Consider the following 23,600-nt stretch of genomic DNA (forward strand, 5'->3'; position numbering starts at 1 on the left):
GATTTTTTTGTGTTAATTCAGCAAGTAATTGTGTGTTCCATTTAAAATTTCTGTTCCATTTTGAATTTGTTTGCCACATTCATTACTCATTTCAGAGGGTAATTAAAACCACCTTTTCTGAATAACCTCTGAATTACAGTCCCAGGTAGTAGATGATGACAGTTTGCCAATCCGCAGGGGGCACACAGACTCCAAACTGCAGGAGTTGGGTGTTGTTCAGCATTTTGAGCCAGGTCATCCTCTGGGATAAACTGTGTACCTTGGCCCCTTCTGCAGCACCTGACTCGTACTGCCACCATGCCTGATTGCTATGCAGGCAGAAACCCTCCTCCAGGAAGCATTGGATGTCTTCTGATGCACCATTACATAGCCATGCATTAGGCACCGGTCATGCCTGTGTAGAAATTATTGCCAGTAGCATTTTATACGTGATTAAGTGTTTTCTGAATGTCCATTTCCTGCACCACTGATCTCTCTCTGTGTTTTAACCTGACAGTTACGTGCCTTGCCTTCAGCTGCTCTGCAGCCTGTTCTTCTCCCTGTGTCTGTCTCTCCTCTGCTGAGTTGCCTTCAGCAAATACTGCAGTGCATCTCCGCCCTGCTCCCATGCTGACCCTACTACACTCTTCCTGTGCCACCACTCCAAAATCCCCAGGAAACCAACCTCCTTTCTCTAACCCCCATGCAACTATTTTTTCCACGACACTGACATGTGCTAATTCACTTCTACGTCACAACAGTACTTTGGCATTGCTAGCCATCATTAACCGTGAAGAAGCTCCTTAGGATTCCTCTGAATTTCCTAATATATTCTATGGCTGATTTGTTTCATCTGTGTAACCAGATCTAACTTTGGCGAACAAAAAACTCTGTCTCACAAAGTGCTGCATGTTATTTATGAATCATGAGAAACTGTTAATGATGATAGCAGCATAACTGACAGGAGGCTTTGGAGGAGCTGTGAAATTCAAACCTGAATTCAGCCATGGATTCTGGAATTTCATGTGGTTTTTCAGGTCTGACCCATTTCAGCTTGTAACTGTGAAACTGGTAGAGCTTTACTAGTACAGTAAGAAATATCTGGACAGGTTTCTGGTCTGAGTCAACAGTATCGTTTATTACTGTCTTTTCTTTGGGGATGATCAATATTTACGCAAAAGAAGTCAATACTAGTCCATTTTCAGTCATCTGTGTTCATGGAGTGCTCTAAGTACAAGCACTGCTGAATCATTCTCTGAAATTATCTGCTTTCTATATATCTTTCTTATTCCTGTCCCTTATGTTATGGTGAAGATCAGAAGTCTCTCCCCTGCTTACTTTCTCTCCCTGTTGCCTCACTTTGATTGCCACACTCATGCATCTCTTGGACATTTTCTCTTCTGTGCCTATAAATGCACTTCTGCATTTTTGTTGTTGTGTTTCTTCCTGATTTTCAGCTTTTATGTCCTTGAGGTGCAGCCTTTTCCTCTCTACTGGTAATGTTAGATCATCCAACCCGGTCAGTTTTGTTACCCATCTTCAAATTACAGTTTACTTACTGCTTTGCAGAGCAAGCTCAGGAAAGGCTAAGCAGTTCCATCTGCTGGAAGGACCTGTGTACCTGTGGTAGCAAGATGCTGAGAACATCGGTCATGTGTTAGTAACACCCCTGAAATAAAGCGAGGTTTCTGCATCCCAACTTCAGCAATCTCTGAGTCTCAGTCAGTGTTACCTAGATCTTTGTCTTGTGGACAGCTGGTACTTCAGCAACGTGAATTATAACAGAGATCAAAAGCAGTGTATTGCTAACAGAGAATAAGAACAGTTTTCTGGGGAAAGCACAGGCAGCAATTGGGGCCTTTGGTTTCCTTGCTTGCTCTGCCAGCTTTGAGCATGTCACTGAAATCTGGTTGGGCCAGATTTTGCTGTTATTGCTGATGCTAAAAAGTGCCTTGCTCCCTAAATAACACTGAGGGGATCTAGACTGGTAATCTGAGTGGTGCCTTTTCCCCAGCTGTTCCACTGAAACATCTCAGTCTTGTCCATCTTTAGCATCCCCATTAGATGCACATATTCACAGAGAACACTGTGTGCAACACGAGTGAAAAGGACAAGGTCTCTACATTGTGCCTAGAATCTTAATCTGTAAGAGTTTTCCAGTCTCGTTAGGAGAAACATCGTAACGTCACAGAATCACAGAATCATTAAGGTTGGAAAAGACCTTTAAGATAATCAAGTTCAACATGTTGCATGACCAGCAAGTTGAAAAACGTGAAAACCACTGAATGAATATTTGGGCCTCAAACTGTGTGTGCTTAGTTATATTTCAAGTTCAGAAAACTGTGTGAAGGGTGTTTGCAAAATGTCTGCTTCTCGGAGCCACCCAACATAGACACTCTGCTTCCACAGAGTTTCAGCAATAATAAACACCTTAGTAGATTTGTAAATATGGCCCAAAGTTTCACAAGTGGATGGGACCCATAAATTGAACTATGACAAACCAGTCAAAGTCTGGAGAAGCCTTTGATGTGACAGAAACACATATTGTTCAGTTTCTGTTTAAAATAATTATTCACTGGTTTTGTTCAGTCTATTCTCAGACAGTGAAATAAGTATTAAAAGAAAAATGTAAATATGTTGCAAAACTCATTCTAGGAATATATTCTTGAGAGTAGAGACCGTCGATCCTTTGAACTAATTTCTTGTCTTGCTCAGTAGAACTACTTGATATGGATGATGATATCCAGTAGAAGCCTTCTCAGCTGTGTTGTAGGACTGGAAATGTTTGTTACACAGTTCTGCGACTCTTAATCATGTTGATGATGTCATGGATGACATTCAGCACACCAGCCTGAGTTTTCTGTAGGCTGGGTATGTAGCCTAAGCCAGATGCCTGTCAGCAGAAAGTTGACAACCCATTCTTTTCTCATTTTCTAACAAGGACAACTTAAGGAGTAACTCAGACACCTTTTCTGAACATTGAGAAAGTCTAGGTGACTGACTTTTATGACATGCCAGATTTTTCGTGGCTAAAGTTCTTTACCAAATCCCATAATTACAGGCCCACTGGGATTGGTCCTATGTGTAACTTCATCCTTGTACGAATGCAGAGGGAATCAGAACTACATTGCCAAGATAACAGTCTTGCAATTTTTCTTTGTAGTATTAGTTATACCTGTGGGTGAAAAAAAATGATTGCTTAAGCAATGAGCCCTATTCTCTTTCAAGGAAATTCCTTTTTGCAAAGCAGTTAGGTGCTCCTAAGTGTCAGCAAAGAATATTCAGACTATCCTATTGATGTTGAATTGTTCTTTCAGTGGGGTATTATCATTATTCAGAATCAGACGAGTATCTGATCACGACGACGTGTCACATCAGCCCTTCAACCACATTCGGGTTTCCTCATCCCAGGACTCCACATTGTCACTCTATAGAGTGACACCAAATGCACAGAATGCAGTGTTTGGGGTGCATTAGGGATTTTGTGTGTACAGAGTGGCACAAGCAGCAATGCTGTCATGTCATTCTGCCATTGTGGGAATACTGGTGTAACTTTGCTTTTACAGTTCCCACTCTTTTATTCTTGACTGTAGCGTGGAGAGTTATATTTCAAATGCACAACTTGGTTTTAAAGGACCAGGGTCTCTTGGTGCTCCTATAGTTTTGCACTTGCTTCTAATGCAGCCAACCAGCAGTCGTACCAGTGAAATGCTGTACCTGGCACCAGTTTTGTCCTATTAACACAGGGCAAAAATAGCATCTGCAGAAAAAGGCACTTCCTAGAATCAGTAACTCTGTCCAGACCCAGATGGTTTCAGCCAAACAACACAGAACTAAAACGTTCGTGCACATCAGAACTGCATAGACATCATTACCAGACACAGGAAAAGTATTAATTCATAGCTTGGCCTTTTTTTTTTTTTTTTGGGTCCATGTTGCATGTGTTTTCCTTTTGTCCAGCTTCATGTTGTGTTTTCTTTTGTTTGTTTTCTCATGACTAGACTGCCTCTTTGTCAAAGATTCCTGCCTCAAAGTCTAGAGCAAAGTCATTGCTTCCTCCAAGACCCAGCTCAGCTTGCTCATTAACTACTAAAAAGGCCACTTTTCTCGATACAGACAGTTATTATGTACGGCCCTCCTCAGCAGGCCCAAGAGACTGCTTGCCCTACTCAAAATCAGATGCTAAGGTAAGGTAGCAGAGTTGGTAGAGAGTTAGCTTGGAGATGTGTAGGTGAATTCCATGGATCACATTCTCACCCCACTGAATTTGAGTAATTCTCTGTGAAGCTTATATGGGATTACTTACATCCAGTGGCAGGAAAACTGATTATCAGGCTACAAGATTTGTGCTACCAAATGGATAAAACCAAAAGGAGATTCTCCAGAGGAAACATAAGTGAAATAAGTTATAACTAGAAGGACATATCTGTTTCTGTTGATGCTAAGAAGTTGCACCCATTTGCACATGGGTAAGTGGCAAAGAACAGCAGTACTAATTTGCCTTCCCAGTTTAAAAAAATATAATTTTCAACCAGTTAATATTCTCTGAAAACAAATTCAATCCCCAGTGTGGAAGGGTACAGTTCTAATTACCAGAAATAAAGGCAGAAGCCAAACACTGTAGTAGCCTAATCTGGTCTGTGCATGGGACCGTGTTACAGAAGTTGCAGTATAAATTTAAAGAGGGTTTTGGCAGTCCGTCCTAGCTGCCCCATGTTTACATTTCACTTGTGTTTCAAATCTGCTTGATGCTGAGTTGATGACTATCCCCATGTAAAAACTGTTTCCACTGTTACTTCCATTTTCTCTGTAACGCTATGCTTGGTGTGTCTTTCACTGGTTGGAACCATCATCATATTTGCCTTTGGGAGGACTGTCTGCTTATGCAAGACTGTCTTTGGCTGCCCATCCCTTAATCATAGAATCATAGAATAGTTTGGGTTGGAAGCGACCTTTAAAGGTCATCTAGTCCAAGCACCCTGCAATGAGCCTTAAGTTCAAAGAATATTCTAAAATACATGTCCATTGCTCCAACCCTGGTAAAAGAAGGATCTGCTGATCTCAGAAAGTAAAAAGATGAGTATGGAGGGAAATAAGAGAAGACACCGGGATTAATAGTCCTGCACTCAAAAATTAAGCTGTAGCTAAAAATTTTTCTCCATAAAAAAATTCCAAGTTAGTGTTTGAAAGTGCAAAAATCACACGTCACCTAACAGGATAGTGTGGGGTGTATTCTGGACACCAGTACTGCAGTTACTTTGCAGGTAAATTTACATAAGGGTTTCACACCTGAGCTCCAGAGAATTTTTTTACTTTCAACTTGCACTAAAAAAAACTTGTTTCTTATTAAGAACCAAATGTGGAATCCATCCATGTTTAGATCCAAGAGTATGCGTAGCTGTCTTAACTAGCTCAGAAGATGACTATTGGGTGTTTTGATGCAGTAAAGAAGCACCAGGGAGCGAAGCAGAGCATGGGAGGTGGCTGGATCCCCACAGCTTCCTGTGTGAGTAGTAAACTGGGCCCATAGGATGAGGTTTCCCCTTTGTCCGTAGGTTGAGAGAAATCACAGCCCAGAGAGTGAGTTTTGAAAACTAAACCTTACCTTTTTTTTTGGCTACTATTAGGATGGAGTAAGCAAGAGTCCTGAAAAGCGTTCCTCTCTACCAAGACCTTCCTCTATCCTTCCTCCTCGAAGAGGTGTATCAGGAGACCGAGACAGAGAGGAGAACTCTCTCTCCCTCACAGCTTCCCTTTCCTCTTCAGTACGACGGACCACACGTATGTGTTTTGCATATTAACCCTCTCCTGCTGTTGTGAATGGTTCCCATCCTTGTTAGATTTGTCACATTGCCATAGCATCGTGTGTCCCTACATTTTACACAGACCAGTAGGTCTGTGTTGGAAATCACAGCCCTGCAGACTCTTTTTGTTCAGATACCAAGTGCTGAGCAGCAAGGGCCTGAAACCAGGGACAGGATGCACCCTTTCTATAGTCTGCAATGCCCAGGGCTAGGACTGCTGTTCAGACTGATCGCTAATATTAGAAAATGCCTTTGCAGGGAGCACGGAGCTGGATAAGATATTTAACACAGGGCATTTACAAACAGCAGCAAGAAAAATGAGACAAACCTGAAGCAGGTAGTGTATGTTCTGATGGATCTCAGAAAAGTGGACCTAATATTAGAGTGATTAACTTGCTGTTTCACAGTAATGATCTACCTGTGCTCTAATCCTAGGGTAAAAACTCTGCTGAGAATTGAGATGTTAGCTAGTGGAGTGACTCACTGGGGGAAGTTAGGATAGTAAACCAACAAGGTCTTTTTATGAGGCCCAATGTTATCAAATCACAGGCCAAAAGAAATCACAGGCCAAAGGTAATTTTACCAAATACCCCCAGAACTTTTAGATAGATTTGCATTCAGCCCAGGCCTCAGAACCTCAATGTGTCTCCCTGCTTTCCAATAGGACTTCCTCTGGTTTCTGTCTTTAGAAACCAATCTCAGCCCCTTTTAAGACAGCTTAAGGGAAGTACATGATTAAATTCTACAAAAAAGGTCCTTTGAAATTCTTGGGTGATGCTCCAAGGGTAAAACAGAGACCCTTTGTAGGCAGAGTGACCCCCAACTGGCACAGCAGTCCATTCTGCTGACTAGGAGTGAGAGGTCATTGAGCATTTGCTAATGTGGTGAAGGGCTGAGGAATGAAAAATAAATATACCAAAGCTGCAGGAAGCTGGGGGAAAAAAAAAATCTCTTTCTGTCTCAGTTGGTATAGTGAGAAGGTTCTGGTTTAGGGTTGGTTTGGAAAGAAAGAAACCATTCAGAGAAACTGGAGGTGAGACTGGAGTATGTTCAGTCTATCTAATGAGTCACATAGAGCAAAGAGTTTCTCCTGGACCCCAGGGACAGCAGTGCATTGCATTTGGTCCACCACCATTAAACAAACAGAATTATTAACAAATAGTTTAAATAAGATTTTGATTAGTCACACTGAATGCTCTAGAGAGGCCCATTGGATTTATAATTTCTGAACATTTTAAAGGTGAAAACATGTACGCACCCATTCAGCATTGGGGTTCTCAGGCTTTGGGGGTTGGTTTGGTCTTCCTCTCCCTGAGTATTCTCAGCAAAGCTTTGCTTTAAGCAGCATATGGAGGTATCTCTGCTTCTGTTCATTTGTGTTTGAGAGTCACCAGCAGAGCTGGCTGCAGAAAGCACAGTGCCACTACTAAACTGATTCTTGTGCTCAGCGAAAATGACTGACTGGCAATGCCCTAAAGACTGAATGGAGCCGCTACAGAATGTTACAGTATTTGTTTATTTTTAACTTGTGTGCAGATGTAACTAGAATGTGACTTCTAATCAAGGTTGCCTTCTGTAATTGCTTTCTTTTACTGCACTAATGAAAAATAGCAATTGAACATGAGGGACGTCTGCCCATCCATACAACAGAGCTATGACTTGTTCATGAGCTGGATGCTCAAGCCAGGGTTCAGCTGCAGACACCAAATTACCAGCAGTGGTATGTGACCAGCAGCAGCCAGGCACTCAGAGTTTCAGGATTACAATCAGAATTTTCCCCTCTCTAGTTTAATGCCCAAATTCATTGAAATTGGTGACAATTGGTGACATTCTTACTGGCTAGTCAGGTTGTCAGCTCGAGTCCCAAAGGTTAGATTCCAAAGCTGCTTCTGGTCCTTTCAGCTCAGCCACGTGTGACAAGGTAACTCCTGACAGGTTGATGAGCAAAATAAGACACTGAGACAGACTTACAGCTGTTCCAGCACTAGCACAGCCATCTTAGAGCTGAATTTCACTTGGCACGCAAGGATGTGGTCTTGGGAGGTACAGATGGAAGAAGAGCTGGATTTCTGTGGGTCTAATGCTGAGATTTTCTTCTTGCATGTAGGATCAGAGCCAATCCGTAGCAGAACAGGAAAAAGTGGAACTTCTACCCCCACTACTCCTGGCTCCACTGCCATCACTCCAGGGACGCCACCAAGCTACGCCTCCCGTACCCCAGGCACTCCAGGGACACCCAGCTACTCCAGAACCCCGCATACTCCTGGGACCCCCAAATCTGCCATACTGGTACCTACTGAGAAAAAAGTTGCCATAATTCGCACTCCTCCTAAATCTCCAGCCACTCCAAAGCAGCTACGAGTTATTAATCAGCCTCTACCTGACCTCAAGAACGTCAGGTCCAAAATTGGATCAACAGATAACATCAAATACCAGCCCAAAGGGGGACAGGTAAGGATCCCACTCTTTATGTTCATCCATATGTGATTTAGTCTTATGTATGCACCTTTGGGATAGGTATGGGATGGGAGCCATTTTGAGTTGCCTTACATATGCTGCTTCTATTGTCCATATACATTGGTTGTTTAAGTGATGTTAAATGGCAGGGGCCAGGGAAATCTTCAGAAGAGTATTTTGTCACCTGAAAACTAACAGTGCCTCACTGAGATCAGTTGAAAAATTTTAAACTAGAGTTTGCACTTCATGCCATAGATACGTTTCAGCCTGAGCCTCAGCAGTTGCTGCTTAGTCTTCATCAATACCAGCAAATGAAAGAGATTTGTTTTAATTCAAGCAAGTTCAAATTCAGCCTAGATAGATGTTAGCAGGATCACACAGCAGCCTGGCCTTTTCCTGTGTCATTTTATGTGACATGTGCATTGTGTTGGGTGATGTTAATGTGGGTTGCAGCCTCCAACCTGTTAAATCCACACCAAGTTAAAGATGATGGGAGGGGACAGATATTAGACTTAACTGTTTTTCTTGCTGCAGGGTTTGAATAAGCAGGAATAGGGCTTATATTGTATAAACTGGAGAATGTATATAAAATAAGAAAAGGTGAATGTGTAAGAAAGCAGATCAGGATTTTCTGTTTACACTGTCTGAAAGAACAAGAATTCAGGGACATGTTGATATAATTAAAAGCTGAAAAAACGAGATAGTGTCATACCTTGCAGAGTAACGCAATGAAGCACATTGTCATGAGGATTGCTTTCGGCTAAACACTGAACATGGGGCGGGGGGGGGGGTAGCAAAATGCCCTGTTACTACAGACATGATTTACCAAACTTCGGAAAGGACAATAAACATGTAGGCTTTTAAGTTAAGCAGAAGCTTTTGGAGACTGAGGAAAGGTCAGATAGGAAGTACCATAAATCTTCCTGAGGTATGGTGTTTATACCTTCCTCTGAAGAGTCTCTGCTTGATGTGCTACCAAGCAGAGCTATGGCCAGAGCTAGAATAGTCTTCTCTCATTTTTGGGCAATGCAGAAATGGTAACACAGATGGCATTAAAAGCCAAAATGATGTCCAGGCAATTTGTTTGTCTTTCTATTTGGAAGACAAAGTTTGTAAGAACTGTTGTTCTAGCCTAGAAACCCTATTTTGTTTAGAAACAAAGATGCTGAATGAGGAAAAAGAAAATAGCTTACCAACATTTATGCTAAAAATATGGGTAACTCAAGTCTTGTGGGTATAAACAATTATGCTGAATTTTTTCCTTTTTTTTTTTTTTTTATAAAAGTACCTGTGCCTTTCATATTGATTCTGGACACAACCCCATGATGAAAATACGCAGTGCCCCCAGCTCCCTTTTACTTTCCTGAGATTGCCAAGTTACAGCAGTGGCAGTATGAGTGCTATATGAAAGGTTCACTTCTCAACTCCCTCCAGGGACAGGACATCAGGGTGAATAACATGCTCCCCAATTCAGCTGTCCTGAAAACAAGACATTCCAGAAAGCTGGGTTGCACAGTGTTTCCAGATCAGATACTTCTATATATACCTGAGTTTTGGAATACAGAGTGGAACATACAGAACAGTGAGGATTGCCTAATGCTGTCTCAGAAAAAAATAACAAATTGTATCAAAACTTAACATTGCAACCCTATGTCTACTGCAGGTCTTCTAGAGACAAAAAACAGGTGCATATATTAAACATTAAGGTATCTCTTAGGGCCTGATCCTGTCTTCATGGTAAATTAACACCTTCTGTGCTTTCCAAGATTTGAACAGTAGCCAGTTACTCAGATAAAGTCAAGAAGATAATGCCTCAGCAAAGGTTCTTCTGCCTTTATTTTGACAAGTGTCTGTAATTATTTTGTATGGGACTTCAACTCCCATTTGACATCTTGCGTAGCATGATGGTCAGGGTGTGCAGGGCCTCCAGGAGGCTTGGAATACAAGTTCAGAGCATGCATCTGGATTAGTGTTCATCGTAACAAGCCCAGCTACTGGACAGGGGGCTTGAAACCCAGCACCACGTTAGCCTATCCTCCTCCTCCTCCCTGTTACTCTCTGTGGACTGTAACAACCGTACAAGACCAGGGGGCCACAGCAAATTGTATTTCTTTGTACATACCATGCCTAGACAGCTACATTGCCTTAGCAGTTCTACAGAGTTGCACGGAGTGTTTGCTGGGTAGTGAAGAATGGCACAGCAGTTGGCATTTCACTCTTTCAGGGATCACAGGGGAAATCTGCTGGGTGGACATAATGTCACTGAAGCTAAAGGATTTTTTAATTCCCAGTGGCATGTGGCCACTGAGCTGTGGCCTGAGCAAGGAGAGACTCGCCGAGTTTTTCCTTTATGTCTCCTTCATGCCATAGGTCCTCAGTCCAGACAAGAAGTTTTAGGATTAATTCTTTTCAATTTTGGCAGTTGAATTTTATAGGGTTTGTGAGAGGAAGACATGAAAGCTAATTTCATTTCCTTGTGTCTGCTCCCTTCTTTAATGTCTGGTGGTAGATATTGCACTGGCTGAAATGAGCTGTTATCTGCTATCTGCTTTTAGTGATGATACAGGAAACAAATAGAAACCTGCTCAAGTTTTACAACCTGAACTGGAAGTGCTGATAGCAATAACCACAGGAAAAACAAGCAGACAAAAAGCCGGCATATATCTAGGCAAGTTAAGTACATAAACATGACATGCAAATCACTAAAGGAATACAAATATGCAGCCCAAAAGTGTCATTTGGAGACAGACTATCCTTTTACCAGAGGCATATCTTAACCTAGCACAAGGTCTTTTCGTAGCATACAGCTGTCCTAGAGAAAGCAGCCACGCTCTGAAATCTGCCAGAGGCTGAGGTGTAGAAATGAAGAAGCAGGAGATGTCTGAATGCTAAATAAATGAAGACATGCAGTGCTTCAGCCTTGAATTTCATCAAAAACTCATCAGACAGCAGACTGATTTTACTTCAGCTCTGCCTTGCCAGCCACAGAAACAAAGAAAAGGAGAGATATCGCTCCACCTGACAGGGGGAAAAAAAAAAAAGAGCATGCTTCTAGGGGAAGAAGGACGCTAACCTTGCACTGCATAAAGCTCCTACTAGGAATAGATGGCTTGAGATGTGTTTAATTGGCAGTCTGGAGAAATGAGGGCTTCTCTGCTCTGTGATGCAGCCAGTAGGTGGTTGTCTGGTTTTCTCTTTATAGTAGAGTATGGTGAAATGTATCATTCTTGGCAAAACTCAGAGGCGACTTGCTCATGGGTATGTCTGCTGGGCTTCAGATGGATTTTCACACTGCATCAGCTGTGGAGGAAATGCTGTGCTTTCAAAAGTAACCCATTTGCATCTGTTATTTCTCAGACAGCCCAAGGGAAGCATGGGAGAACTGGGGGAAGGGGTTGGAAATCTGTTTCATATGCCAAGAATGGGGTTTTTCTTTTCTGTTTGAATTTTTTTTCTTCTTGAAATTCTGTCTATGGATGTGGTTTGTACCATATTGGAGTACAAAAGTGCACCAAAAAATTGCATCTGTTTATTACTGACCAATCAGAGTATTTATAAAGCATCATAGGTCAGCAACCAAGGATAAAGCCAACCTAGAGATCTTTTAATTTAATCTTAAAATGTATATGTCAAAACTCAGCCTTGGGCAAGAACTTCAGTGGATGTGAATCGGCATAACTTCATCAAAGTGAATGGAGCTGCACAGACTAAAATGGCATGCATAAGCTTTAAAATACCACTTACAGCCAGGCACCTTGTAAGAAGTAAGATGACACATAGAAAAATGAAATACCTAAGCCATGTTGAAGAATGAAGTGTTCCTTGAAGATTTTCAGGAAGGTTAACACCATCTTCCCTAAACTAGAAAACAAAGTTCATTTTGTCATGGGTCAGAAACCTGTCTAGAAACCACAAAAATCCTGGCAAGGAGAATAGGCATCTGCATTAACTGAGGAAAGAGAATGGTCCAGGGAAGGATAAGACATCTCAGAGCTGGGCAGAGGAGGAGGCTGGGATGGATATCTCTTGTTGTATTTGCACAATTTTTTGTTAGCTTCAAAATCGGTTTGGATGGCAGGAGAGAATCCCCCATAGCACACTCCCATACCCCCCTCCATCATCACAATTTAGTGAAGTGTTCCCTGCCTTAGCTACAGCCTGCCAGGATGCAAAGTCAGTGCAGAGACAGACAGGTCTGGTGGCCCACCAAGAGCTGAGCACCTCCTGGGAGAACAGCAGGTCAAAAGAGTATGAGCAAGTTCCCCTTGAGACAGCATCTTAAAACTCCTCTTAGTCCTGTTTCACATGTCTTTGCACCATGTTACAAACAGTGATGACAGCCCAGAAATTAATCTGAAGATCTAGATTATATGCTATTGTTGCTCTGGTTTATGAGGAGTGTCCTAAAAGGTAATGGAGAATATTGGCTTAACAAAAAGTGCAGTCTGAGTTGTTACTGGGTCCCATTCTGTCGCCTATCTCCTCCTGGCACATCATGCGCTTTTCCTCCAATCCATTGTGATCTGCGATGTGAGCGAGCCAACACTTTGAGAATGTCCCTGCGCCGGACAGCGATGAACATAACTAAGCTATAAGCTTAGTTCAAGCTTTGGTGCTTTCCCAAACCAGAGCCACAGGAGGCAGTTGTTCAGGGTGGATTGATGTTGTAACATGGCTGTTGTTAAAGTACTTAGCTAATGAGAGACTGGAAGGCAACTGTTTCCACACTGTTAGCTGCATTCATTGGAATAAGTTTGTGCATTTACCAAGTCAACAGTAAGATAAATTCATCTCTGACAGTCTGCTTTTGTTTCATTCCCCATTTTGTAGATTTATAAGACATTTGAAGTGATTTGTTCTGGACTGAAAAGTAGAAACTAATTCATCCCTTGTTAATTGCAGATCTACAAATGCAAACAGAAACTAGGAGTTTCAGGCACAACTTCAAAACTCTGTCATGGCTCAAAACCATAATTTTTACATTTTTGAAATTTAGAATTGTGGCTGATCATTGCAGATTGTACAGAAATAACATTTTGGACTTATTTAATGGAAGGCTTGCCTGAGTACAGTCTGTACAGTTAAGCCTTGAATTATTATGCATAAAAAGCAAGATCCTTCTTCCTGATTCATATTTTAGAAAAATGAAGCAATTGTTGCCAGGCTTTAGCAAGTTTCAGAAAGTTTCTTTGGGGAAAGGTGTTTGGTTGGTAGAAATAAGCAGGGAATTGGGCCTTTCTGTCCAGACCTGACATTCACTTTCTATGTGGCTGGGACAGAGTAACATCACTGCTGTGCCTCAACCTGAGGACAAAGTATGAACCACAGATTTCTGCCAGTCGGATGGGGTGTGTTCGATCTGTCCAGCTAGAGTTGAAGATAGCACTTTCTGGAGGATTCGCAATCTTCCCACCCACTACAGTGGCAGCTTAAGCGACCAGTTCTGACGCTTAGCTGGCAACTGTTAGAGGAGACAAATCCCAGCCGTGACATACCATACTAATGGCAAGGGGAAAAGCTGTATTTTTTTCTGGAGTAGATTGAAATTACCAGGACATAAATTCCTGTGAAAGTCTGAGTCATCCCAGCAGCAAGTTCAGCAGAGGAGGCATTCTCAGCTGAGCTCTAACTAGTCTAAATTTTGGCAATAAAATGGGGAAGGTTGTTCTTTTGGGAAAAATGTTCAAGCAATGCGTAATCTGGATCAGAGCTGTGTAGTTATATAATAGTGTTCTGTCCTGCACGGAAGGGTGAGAAAAAGAGTTTATTTTGCTTGATGGGAAAGGACAAGAAAGGAAAGTCTAAAAACTTCAGGTTTTATGTTGGAAATTTGGATTTGAACAATAAAAAGAGATGCTAAGGGACATACCTGGTGAGCTTTGGGAAGGGCATCTTGCATGAATAGATAAACACAAGATACTTTTTTGAACTTGATCTAAACAACCTAATTTTCTCCATTATGCTGGAGTAAAGAAAATCCAGACAGTGACTCAAAATTCATCCCTTCTTAAGGATCAGGAATCTGATTTGAAAACTGTGATATTTGATGCTCAGTGCTTGATATTTGAAGCTATTATGACTCCTTCCCTGAGTAGGGGCTGTTGCCTCAAAAATTTAAGTATCAAACTCTGTAGTTTAGCCACATCTGTTTGGTTGTTTTTTTGTTTAAGGGAGTACTAAAATAAGAATCCTGTGTTTTAGCTGCATTAATTGAGCTCCTAGGATCTTTTTTATTTTGTGTGTGTGAATCTCCTTCAATATCTTTTACCATTCTTTTGATCGGTTCCCCTGATTTAGTGAGGAATATGATTATAGAACATGTGTTACAGTTCATCTGACATGGATCTTGTATTTCAATGAGTTGTCTGTTAAATTCAGCTGTTGTCTCTTGACTGTGAACTCTTTGCCATGGAAAGCGGTCATTTCGCTTTGTTTTTCTCAACACAAAACCTCTCAGTGTTTATCTGTGGGCCTTTCTCCCTTTATTGATAGGGACATGCCTGGTTCAGTGTGGCCACCTTATTAATTAGATGAATACAGTGATCTGCAAATAGGTAGAAAGCTTAAATCATCCATTGTTGTCCTATGCCAGTGTTAAAGACATGGCTGATTGCAAGGCATCTCTTCTATTTTACTGATACATCCCATTGAAAGTACCTATTTTCAGTTGTTTGTAATTGTTTCACAGTTTAACTGTTCAGGCTGAAATATTAGTGCTCGGTGTCTGCCACTGGGTACATTTTTAAAAGTCATAAATGAACCGATCCTGTTCACCCTTTGCTAAGAGCAAGATAAGGATGGTGCATTACTTTGCCTGTGCTATGTCTCCAGTGCAGCCTTTTTGTTTTGAATCTTGCTAACTTGTAGGCTGGCAGCTTCACTAGTGTGTGTAGCCAGTAATATTAGGAGTGCAAAGGCTGAACATGATTGCAAGCTCTGTTTGCAGATGTGGAAAGTCTGAGGCACAGTCTTTCTCTTCAATTGCTTTGCTAGGCCAAATACCCTTCCTCCTCCCTTTCCTCTACCTGTAGCCTCTGCCAGGAGCATGAAAACTGTAATATCTTCTGTCCTTGGCAGCATATAGATTTGGAAGCACTTAGAACTCTTGATTCTAATCAGGTTTTAACCTTAACCTTGCTTCCTATGCAAGACCAATTCTTGTCTCAATCCCTGTGTTAACCAGGCAACCAAACACTGAAATAAAATCTTAGTTCCTGGGATGTAGCTGTGTCAAATCACTGTGATGCTGTGGTAAGTACAAAGAACCTGCCCTCTTTGGGAAATTGTTAGGAGTCTGGGAGCTTTTCCCAATATCGCAGCTCCACAGCATGTTCAAATGGCAAGTGGAACCAAGCTATAGTATCTTTAAATGCTTTAGCCACAGTGTTTGTGGTAGAACTTCTCAGAGGCCATAATTGCAAGGCAGGAAGAACATAAATCATCACCTTCTTGGAAAATATATTCAGAGCCTGTAATTTTATCAGCATCATAATTTTTGTTCTTTAAGCATCTTTGTTTTAGTGTGTACCAGGGTAGTAAGCCACAGAGGGGAAGCTGTTTATGGATTCTCTGCTCTGAAGCTGATAAGTTTGGGGCTTTCCCTCTTGTTGTGAAAAGCAGCTGAACTGAATGATTCCGGGCAGCAACGGAGCATAACTCTTTCTCTTTTGTAAGCACTTTTCAATCATTGATGTTGTGTTTAGCAGTGAGGCACAACTGAACTAAATTCTCTCTTGCATTCCTTTTCCTTCCACTCAGTGTTTCTACAAATTTTTGTTCACCTTGAACACAGTGGTGCAGTACTCACAGAGGAGAGTCTGCTTCAGGTCCCTGGACTGGAGACTGTTGTACATGGAGACTTTGAAATCGAAATTCACTTTCTGTGAACAGCCATAGGGAGGCATATGTCTAACTGGGAGATTCACAGGTATTGCCAGCCTGTCATGTTGTCTTATATTAGCAGGGCAACCCAAAACATCCCCTCTGATCTAGTGCAGATGTTGCCCTCGGATCACAGCCCCTTTGTGTTTAGATTGCCAGTTGGGCCACTATCTGTAAGAAGGCAGCTGGAGTTCACCTTGCTGAGTGCAGATCGATATATGCCTCATCTAAATGAACTCTGAGAAAAATACCTTCATCGCTTGGTTTCCTAACAGGCTACCCATAAATGCCCTGCATTTGTTGGTGCTTTGACAGGCACCATTCAAACAGCACAGAAGGTATAGGAGCACAGTGTCTGATTCCTGCTGGAGACTACCTAGAAGCAGTGTGAGTCAGTGAGGCTGTACTGTGTGTACATCAGCACACAGTCTGCCCTGGATTTCACTTCTGGATTACTGCTGAGGAGGACAGAGTTGGGGTAAGGTCTGTAAGACTTCAAGGGCTTCAGATAGAAGCCATTTTTATCCTTGGGCAATGTGGTTTTGTGGCATAAACCCAGCATTGCCTGTAAGGCTTAATTTTTCCACTGTGGTTTAATTTCATGTAGATGTGACAAATGCTGAGGAACCTCAGCTTGATCCTGATCAAAATACTAACTTCTAGGCCCTGACCAGCATACCTGGGCAAACCAGCATCCGATCAGGAGAGAATGTACTCATTTCAGACCGGCAGGTCAGTGCAAGTGTTATGAGGGAGCCTGTCAGGCTGGGATGTTTGAGTGTGAACAGAAAGCAGTTCTGTTTCTACCACAGACTAAAATATTCCCTTTCCTGAATGACAGCATGAGCAGGCTTTTTTCATTTAATGTGTAGCACAACTGAAGTTCACGTATGTATATCCCTACCACACCTCTACCCTCCACACAAGATGTACATACACATTCAGGAACACAGAGACCTTCCTAGTGAGTCACGGTGTTCGTGCTGTCTCTATCACAGGCAGCAGCAGCATCTAATTTCATCAAGTGCCATGATAACAGTTTGCCGTTTTCTTGTTGTAGCTCTGTTCCCTTGGGAGGCAGTTACAGAGCCTCCCTGCTCTGATAGTTTGAAATTTCCCTCTAGATTCCAGCTTCAAATAATTCACAGTCAGTTTGAATTCTTTGTTTGCAAGCCAAAGTTTCTCTTTAGCCTAAATAGTTCCTATCCCTCTCTGGTACTCTCCCTCTGATGTTTACGGTCTGATTTCTCAAAGGAAACAAAGCTCATGCAGTCATGCTGTCTGGCTGGCAGTCTCAGCCTTCCTCAACTCATTTGTAACTTGTTGGCCCATTTCAACCAGTGCTGGCAAGGGAGCAGTGGTTAGAAACACAGGCGGTTCCTCCAGGTTGGGTGATAGTTGCTGACTGGATACGAAACAGAGATTCAACAGAACACTGTCACTGGGGGAAAGGCAGTGATAACTCAGCCCCTTCTCCACAAGAAGAGACAACAAATAGCTGGCCAGTTGTGTATTGGCTTCTATTTGCCCAGACTAGCAGACCTGTGAGAAAGCTTGGCAGATATTTTTTGTAAGTTTGCAGATGACACCAAGTTGGGTGGGAGTGCTGATCTGCTGGAGGGTAGGAGGGCTCTGCAGAGGAATCTGGACAGGCTGGATCCATGGGCTGAGGTCAACTGTATGAGGTTTAATAAGGCCAAGTGCAGGGTCCTGCACTTTGGCCACAACAACCCCATGCAGCACTACAGGCTTGGGGAGGAGTGGCTGGAGCGGTGCCCGGCGGAAAGGGACCTGGGGGTGCTGGTTGACAGCCGGCTGAATATGAGCCGGCAGTGTGCCCAGGTGGCCAAGAAGGCCAACAGCATCCTGGCCTGTATCAGGAATAGTGTGGCCAGCAGGAGTAGGGAAGTGATTGTGCCCCTGTACTCGGCACTGGTGAGGCCGTACCTTGAATACTGTGTTCAGTTTTGAGCCTCTCACTACAAGAAGGATGCTGAGGTGCTGGAGCATGTCCAAAGAAGGGCAATGAAGCTGGTGAGGGGTCTGGAGCACAAGTCTTATGAGGGGCAGCTGAGGGAACTGGGGTTGTTCAGTCTGGAGAAAAGGAGGCTGAGGGGAGACCTTATCGCTCTCTACAACTACCTCAAAGGGGGTTGTGGTGAGGTGGGTGTTGGTCTCTTCTCCCAAGTAACTAGTGATAGGATGAGAGGAAATGGCCTCAAGTTGCGCCAGGGGAGGTTTAGATTGGATATTAGGAAAAATTTCTTCACTGAGAGGGTGGTCAAGCATTGGACGAGGCTGCCCAGGGAGGTGGTGGAGTCGCCATCTCTGGAAGTGTTCAAAAAAACGTGTGGATGTGGCGCTTCATGGACATGGTTTAGGGGACACGGTGGCGCTGGATTAATGGTTGGACTTGATGATCTTGAAGGTCCTTTCCAACCTTAGTGATGCTGTGTGATATTGCTGCCAAGAGGGAATAGGGCTTGCTGAAGAATATAGGATGGAGGGATTAAGCAGTTCAAAGATTTAACCTATAGGAAAGAAGGCTCCACTAGTTTGTGGAACACTTAGTTATAGAGGCCAGTCATGATTTAAATATGTGCAGGGATATTAATATATTCCAGGAAAGGGAGAAACAGATCATCAGGGAAACCCTGGATCAGCGCAGTTCCTCGCTGTGCCAGATGGCCAGCAGAACACATCCACATCACTCAGCTCACTTCAGCCCTCAGCACAGGGCGTAAATGATACATAGGTCTCCTGCTGGCCCCTCTACACAGGGGCACATTTCACCCAGTGAGACAGAGAGAATAATTGAGAAGATTGGTCCTTTACATATCTGCTAGCCAGGTCCATGGGCCATGAGACTCAAACTGTCAGACTTCCGGGTGCAAATCAACCTTCAGGCACTTGATCAAAGGCACCCTCTCAACTTACCACCTTGCTTTGGCTCCATTTTTAAGCTGCAGGCCCCCAGTCCATAGCGCTGAGGTCTTGTCATAACCCCTAGGTCAGCATTTTCAGAGCAAATGCATCCCTGGGGCCATTGCTAAGAGGTGCTGCTGATCCATTGCTGAGAGATGTGCTCAGAAAGTGCTAGGAAGGCTTTCTGTTTTGCCCAGTTGTGTCTGGCCTGAAGCTCTCTGGGAGCCAGATCCGACTGCACATCTGACGTGTGTTTCTGTAACTGATGTGACACCTGTCTTGTATAGTACTGGGGTATATTTTTAAACAAAAAGTATATTGAGGGAAAGCACAAGCATAAAACTCTAAAGGCATTCATGTTTTAGTGTGCATTGGTTTACTTGGATGGATTAAGCACATAGGAGAGAGAAAGACAGGATTCAGTTTGCCTACCAAAGATGTCCTTCTGAAGGTGACCTACCAGTTGTGGAGTTTTCTGGTGCTGTCATCACCCTTACTGCTGAGCATGCCATCACCACAGATCTTTACCACAGATTAAAGCGAGAGAACACTTAACATTCTAATGGTTTGACTGATGTAGTGGTTACCTTATATGTAATGAAGGGGACTCATGAAACAGCTTGCTGTGAAGAAATTCTTCCCACTAGCTGCAAAGCGTGGCCCTCTGAAAATTTCTTCTTGGAGTTTACTGGGCTTAAGTCAAGAGCGCACTCCAGGTGTTCAGTGCCAGAGGATTCTACTCATTACCTAAAATGTGACATTATCCCCACTGCAGGAGCTAAGAGCTGCAAAATCTGATATCCCTCTAAGGGGGCAAATAGTCTTTTCCTAGTTTGGAGAGGTGAGGCACAGGAGGAGTATTTGTTTCAGATTTATTAGGGAGCCTGGGGCAGTTTGGGGACCTGAAGCCCGGAAGAAGAAACTGCACAAGGTTCTTCTTCCTCCCACTGACCACTTCAGCTGGTTTGCAGCTGCTTTGTGTTCCTGGCATGGTAAGAAGATGCAGTGAGGCACCTCGATGTATCTGTCCCTCTCTCTTACCTCAGTATCGGTTAGTCACTGTAGGGTTTCCTACAACAGCAGCCAAGAGGACTGTGCTAAGTAGTATGCCAGTGAAGGCTCTACAAGTGCCATTTAGCACAAAATGAATAGATAATGCCCCAAATTCTGTGTCTTTCTGTAAATTCATACTGTCTATTAATAATGTAGAGATAAATAAAAAGACTGTATATTTAACCTACAGAAAGAATATGTTGCATGGGTGGCACACTTTGTGGAAGTAAAAGCTCCTGGTGCAAAGGCAGCCTTCTTGGCCAGAAATGCCTTCTCACACACCTGAAAAGCCTAACGCCAGCGAGCACAATCCTCTGCCGTTGCTGGGGAAGTGGTGTCACTCAGGTGTGTGCCCTGCACCCAGTTGTGCCTGCCTACTGGTAACTGCCATCCAGCAGCACATCTTTCCCTGGGAGGACAATCATTGGTGACACCTGAGTTCTGCCAGGTGGAGGAACTGCTTTGACATGGGGGTCAAGATGGGGGTCAACCATGAGACATCTTGGCCTTGCCTTCATGGACTTCACTTCTAGGCACTGTGGTATGCCTGCAGTGCATCTGTGGCTAAGGTAACACAGAAAAAACGTGGGCCCCTTGCATCTGTAAGGGAGGTTGGCACCAGCAAGGGAAAATCAGGTACTCGTTCTGCCAGAAACAGAGCACAGGGGAGAAGCACAGTGCTGCTAGCATCAGAAGGTTGTTGTGAGCAACTTTATGGCCAGCACCAGAAATCAAGAAGCAATGACTGCAGCTGTAGTTTTCAAGATGCTGTTGTTTTCTGCATTGCCCTTTAGTAAATGACAGTAAAGAGAGTGAGAGCGCACTTAGACAGCTCTGACTTCAGTTTAATGGATTTTTTCAGTCCCCTTTCACAGGACACTCTTGAGGTCTGTTGTATGAATGTAGCTGCTGTTACAGCTGTACGGCAGCAGGAGAGGTGAAATACCTCAGGATTTCAACCCATGCCTGAGCTGGCCAGATCTGGGATTTCTGCATCAAAGGCTGGAGTGCTGAGCTGTAGGAAGGAAGATTTCCTCCTCCTCCTTGTGGCCAGTGCAGCAGAAATACTGGCCATCACTCAAGAGAGCCTGGGACAGGCTGTCCAAGGACTATGTCTAGTCCAGGCAAGCAAGGAGTTTGTGGAACTTTTCAGGGAAAAAACACCTTTCATATCTCCCAGTATAAGAACTTTCAATGCCCCTTTGTGAGGTAGAAAAAAGACCAGCATTGTACATTTACATGCTGCATTAACATACTAAGTGTAGAGATTGGTGTGGTTTACTTTCTTACATTTCAATACAAGTGTCAGAAGCAGGAGTCAGAGCAGGAGGAAAAATTACCCTGGCTCCCTTTGTCCTGCACCCCGGTGGAGTGTGTGTATGGTATATAGTAAGTTACCTCCGATTCCTTTTAGGTTAGGATTTTAAACAAGAAGATCGATTTTAGTGATATTCAGTCCCGGTGTGGTTCCAGAGATAACATCAAACATTCTGCAGGGGGAGGAAATGTAAGTAGTACAGACACGCTGTGAACAGGCATCTCCACTGTGGTGACCCACCTTGCACAGCCAGACCCCTCTGTCTCCCTTCCTTTGAGCACTACTTTCCTTCTCGCTGCTGTTTCACATGTGAGTCTGGTCTGGTAGTCATGTGAGCCCTGTGTATGCAGTGGAGGCCTCCTGATCTTTCTCCACAACACGTTTCCAGAACTTGGACAGGAAAAGGAAATGAGAAAAGAAGAGTTATTGCTAAGGTGCTGACAGTAAAAGTCCAGCGTGAGCCAAAATGGTTCAGTGCCTTTCATCGGGATGGCCCAAGAAAGTAATTTCCAAAAAGACCCTCCAGATTACAGTAAGACTCCAGCCTCACACTTGGGCATCTTCCAGTGCATTTGTCCTTCCTCAGCTAATCCGAGAGGAAGAAGAAGAAAAATAAAGCATAAGGACAAAGAAAGCTCAGAGAGAGGGTGTGATCAGCCAGCGTGCTGAGTGCTAATGCCACAGCATTATTCCAGTATAACAAACTGAGGTTGCTCAGGGTTTGACCAGGCACCCCTTAGTTCTAGCAGTCACGCTGGAATAGGTTAAGGCGGCTCTGACCCCTCTGGTGGAAATGATCAGATGGAAGAGCTGATGGTGTGGGCATGTCTGATCCAATCAGATTCAGTACAGCCACCAGTGCTGGCTTAAGTCATTGGTTGTGATGTGAGCAAACCAGTGGCATTGCAGTCATCCTGGAGCTCCTGTCTGGCCTGGAGGGGCTGCAACTTCTTAAGACCTGCTAACACAGTCACTGTAACTGTGGGCCGCATCTGGGAGCTAGTTGGGAGCACAGCAAGGCAGGAGTGTTGCTCTGTGGCTGTTCCCAAGCTGGACTCAGAACAGTGATGGCAACGCGGCCAGCTGCAGGGCACAGAGCGGCAGGAGGAGGGAGGGAGCCTGTGCTGCTGCCTGGCTGAGCACGGAAATGCCTCTGCTATCTGGCAAGCATCACCGCACCAGCTGGCTGAACACCAACCAGCTCAGGTACAGCTGCAGGAGTCACATTTGTAGATTCATCAGACCCTTCATAATGGATTGAGCTGAAATGCGTACCATATTTAGATGCACAAAAATATGAAACAGATGGTAGAGGGGAAAAAAAAAAAAAACCAGTCACCGAAATAATCCTAGTTGCCAAGATGCACATTCAAAAGCAGAAACAAACGGGATGCATCCTGCTGCATGCAGGGCTTCGGAGCATGCACCCTGAGAGGAAGCTCAGGAACGTTTTAGAGAGAACCCCCAAGCTGATCTGCTTTGTCCTCTTCTTCATTTTGCTAATAGTAAAGCTTAACCCAGCTCTGTCATTTCCCTAGGTGGGAAGGAAGCTTGCTGTATTAATCCAGGTGTTTTCTCCTTTGTGGCATGATCTGTTTTCTACTAACCATCTCTCCTTTTCCAGTGGCTTGTAGAGGCTTTTGGCTCTTCGTCTGCAGTGCTTGGCTTTTTATTTATTTGAGTCTTTTCATTCCTGTAATTTGTCTGTGTGTGTTTGCTTTTGACAGGTACAAATCGTAACCAAGAAGATCGACTTGAGTCATGTGACTTCCAAGTGTGGCTCCCTCAAGAATATCCACCACAAGCCAGGTATTGTAGGAATTTCTGGGATGTGGGACAAAGCAAAGACCTAATCCTGTCATGTGAAGGAGAAATCATGGATGAGACCATTCTCTTTTCTAGTCCAAGAGAAAGTAAATACACTTTGGTAATAAAAATAATATTCTTTACTTAACTAAATACATAAAGACATAAAGGTATGGGACCACCTAGTTTAGAGAGGAGATTAAAAAAAATTGCAGAAGGATGCTGCTGTGGCATAATGTCAGTTTGATAAGCTACTGAAATGCAGACTGAAGTCAGCAAAATACTTAAGCATGTGCTTAAATCCCGTGAAAATCAGTAGGGCTGCAGCGCATGCTTACAGTTTGAATATGTGTTGAAGATTTTATATTTTACTGAAT

General features: G+C 43.4%; 1 protein-coding gene across 16 annotated transcripts in view; it reads left to right on the forward strand.

The window, feature by feature from the left end:
- MAP2 (microtubule associated protein 2) overlaps positions 1–23,600 on the forward strand; it is a gene marked incomplete at its 5' end in the record, with an annotated part of 70,488 nt that overhangs the window by 44,919 nt on the left and 1,969 nt on the right. For 9 of the 16 annotated variants that reach the window (XM_082001226.1, XM_082001227.1, XM_082001215.1 and 6 more), the window contains 3 exons: positions 5,607–5,760; positions 7,891–8,234; positions 23,145–23,226. In XM_082001226.1, coding sequence (XP_081857352.1) covers positions 5,607–5,760; positions 7,891–8,234; positions 23,145–23,226 — 580 coding nt within the window. Of the gene's footprint in view, positions 1–3,980; positions 4,167–5,606; positions 5,761–7,890; positions 8,235–21,513; positions 21,607–23,144; positions 23,227–23,600 lie in introns of all 16 variants that reach the window. The other 7 variants (XM_082001213.1, XM_082001223.1, XM_082001225.1 and 4 more) reach the window with 2 other exon arrangements.

Source organism: Phaethon aethereus (assembly GCF_964289735.1).
Source record: "Phaethon aethereus genome assembly, chromosome: 6".
NCBI lineage: Eukaryota > Metazoa > Chordata > Aves > Phaethontiformes > Phaethontidae > Phaethon > Phaethon aethereus.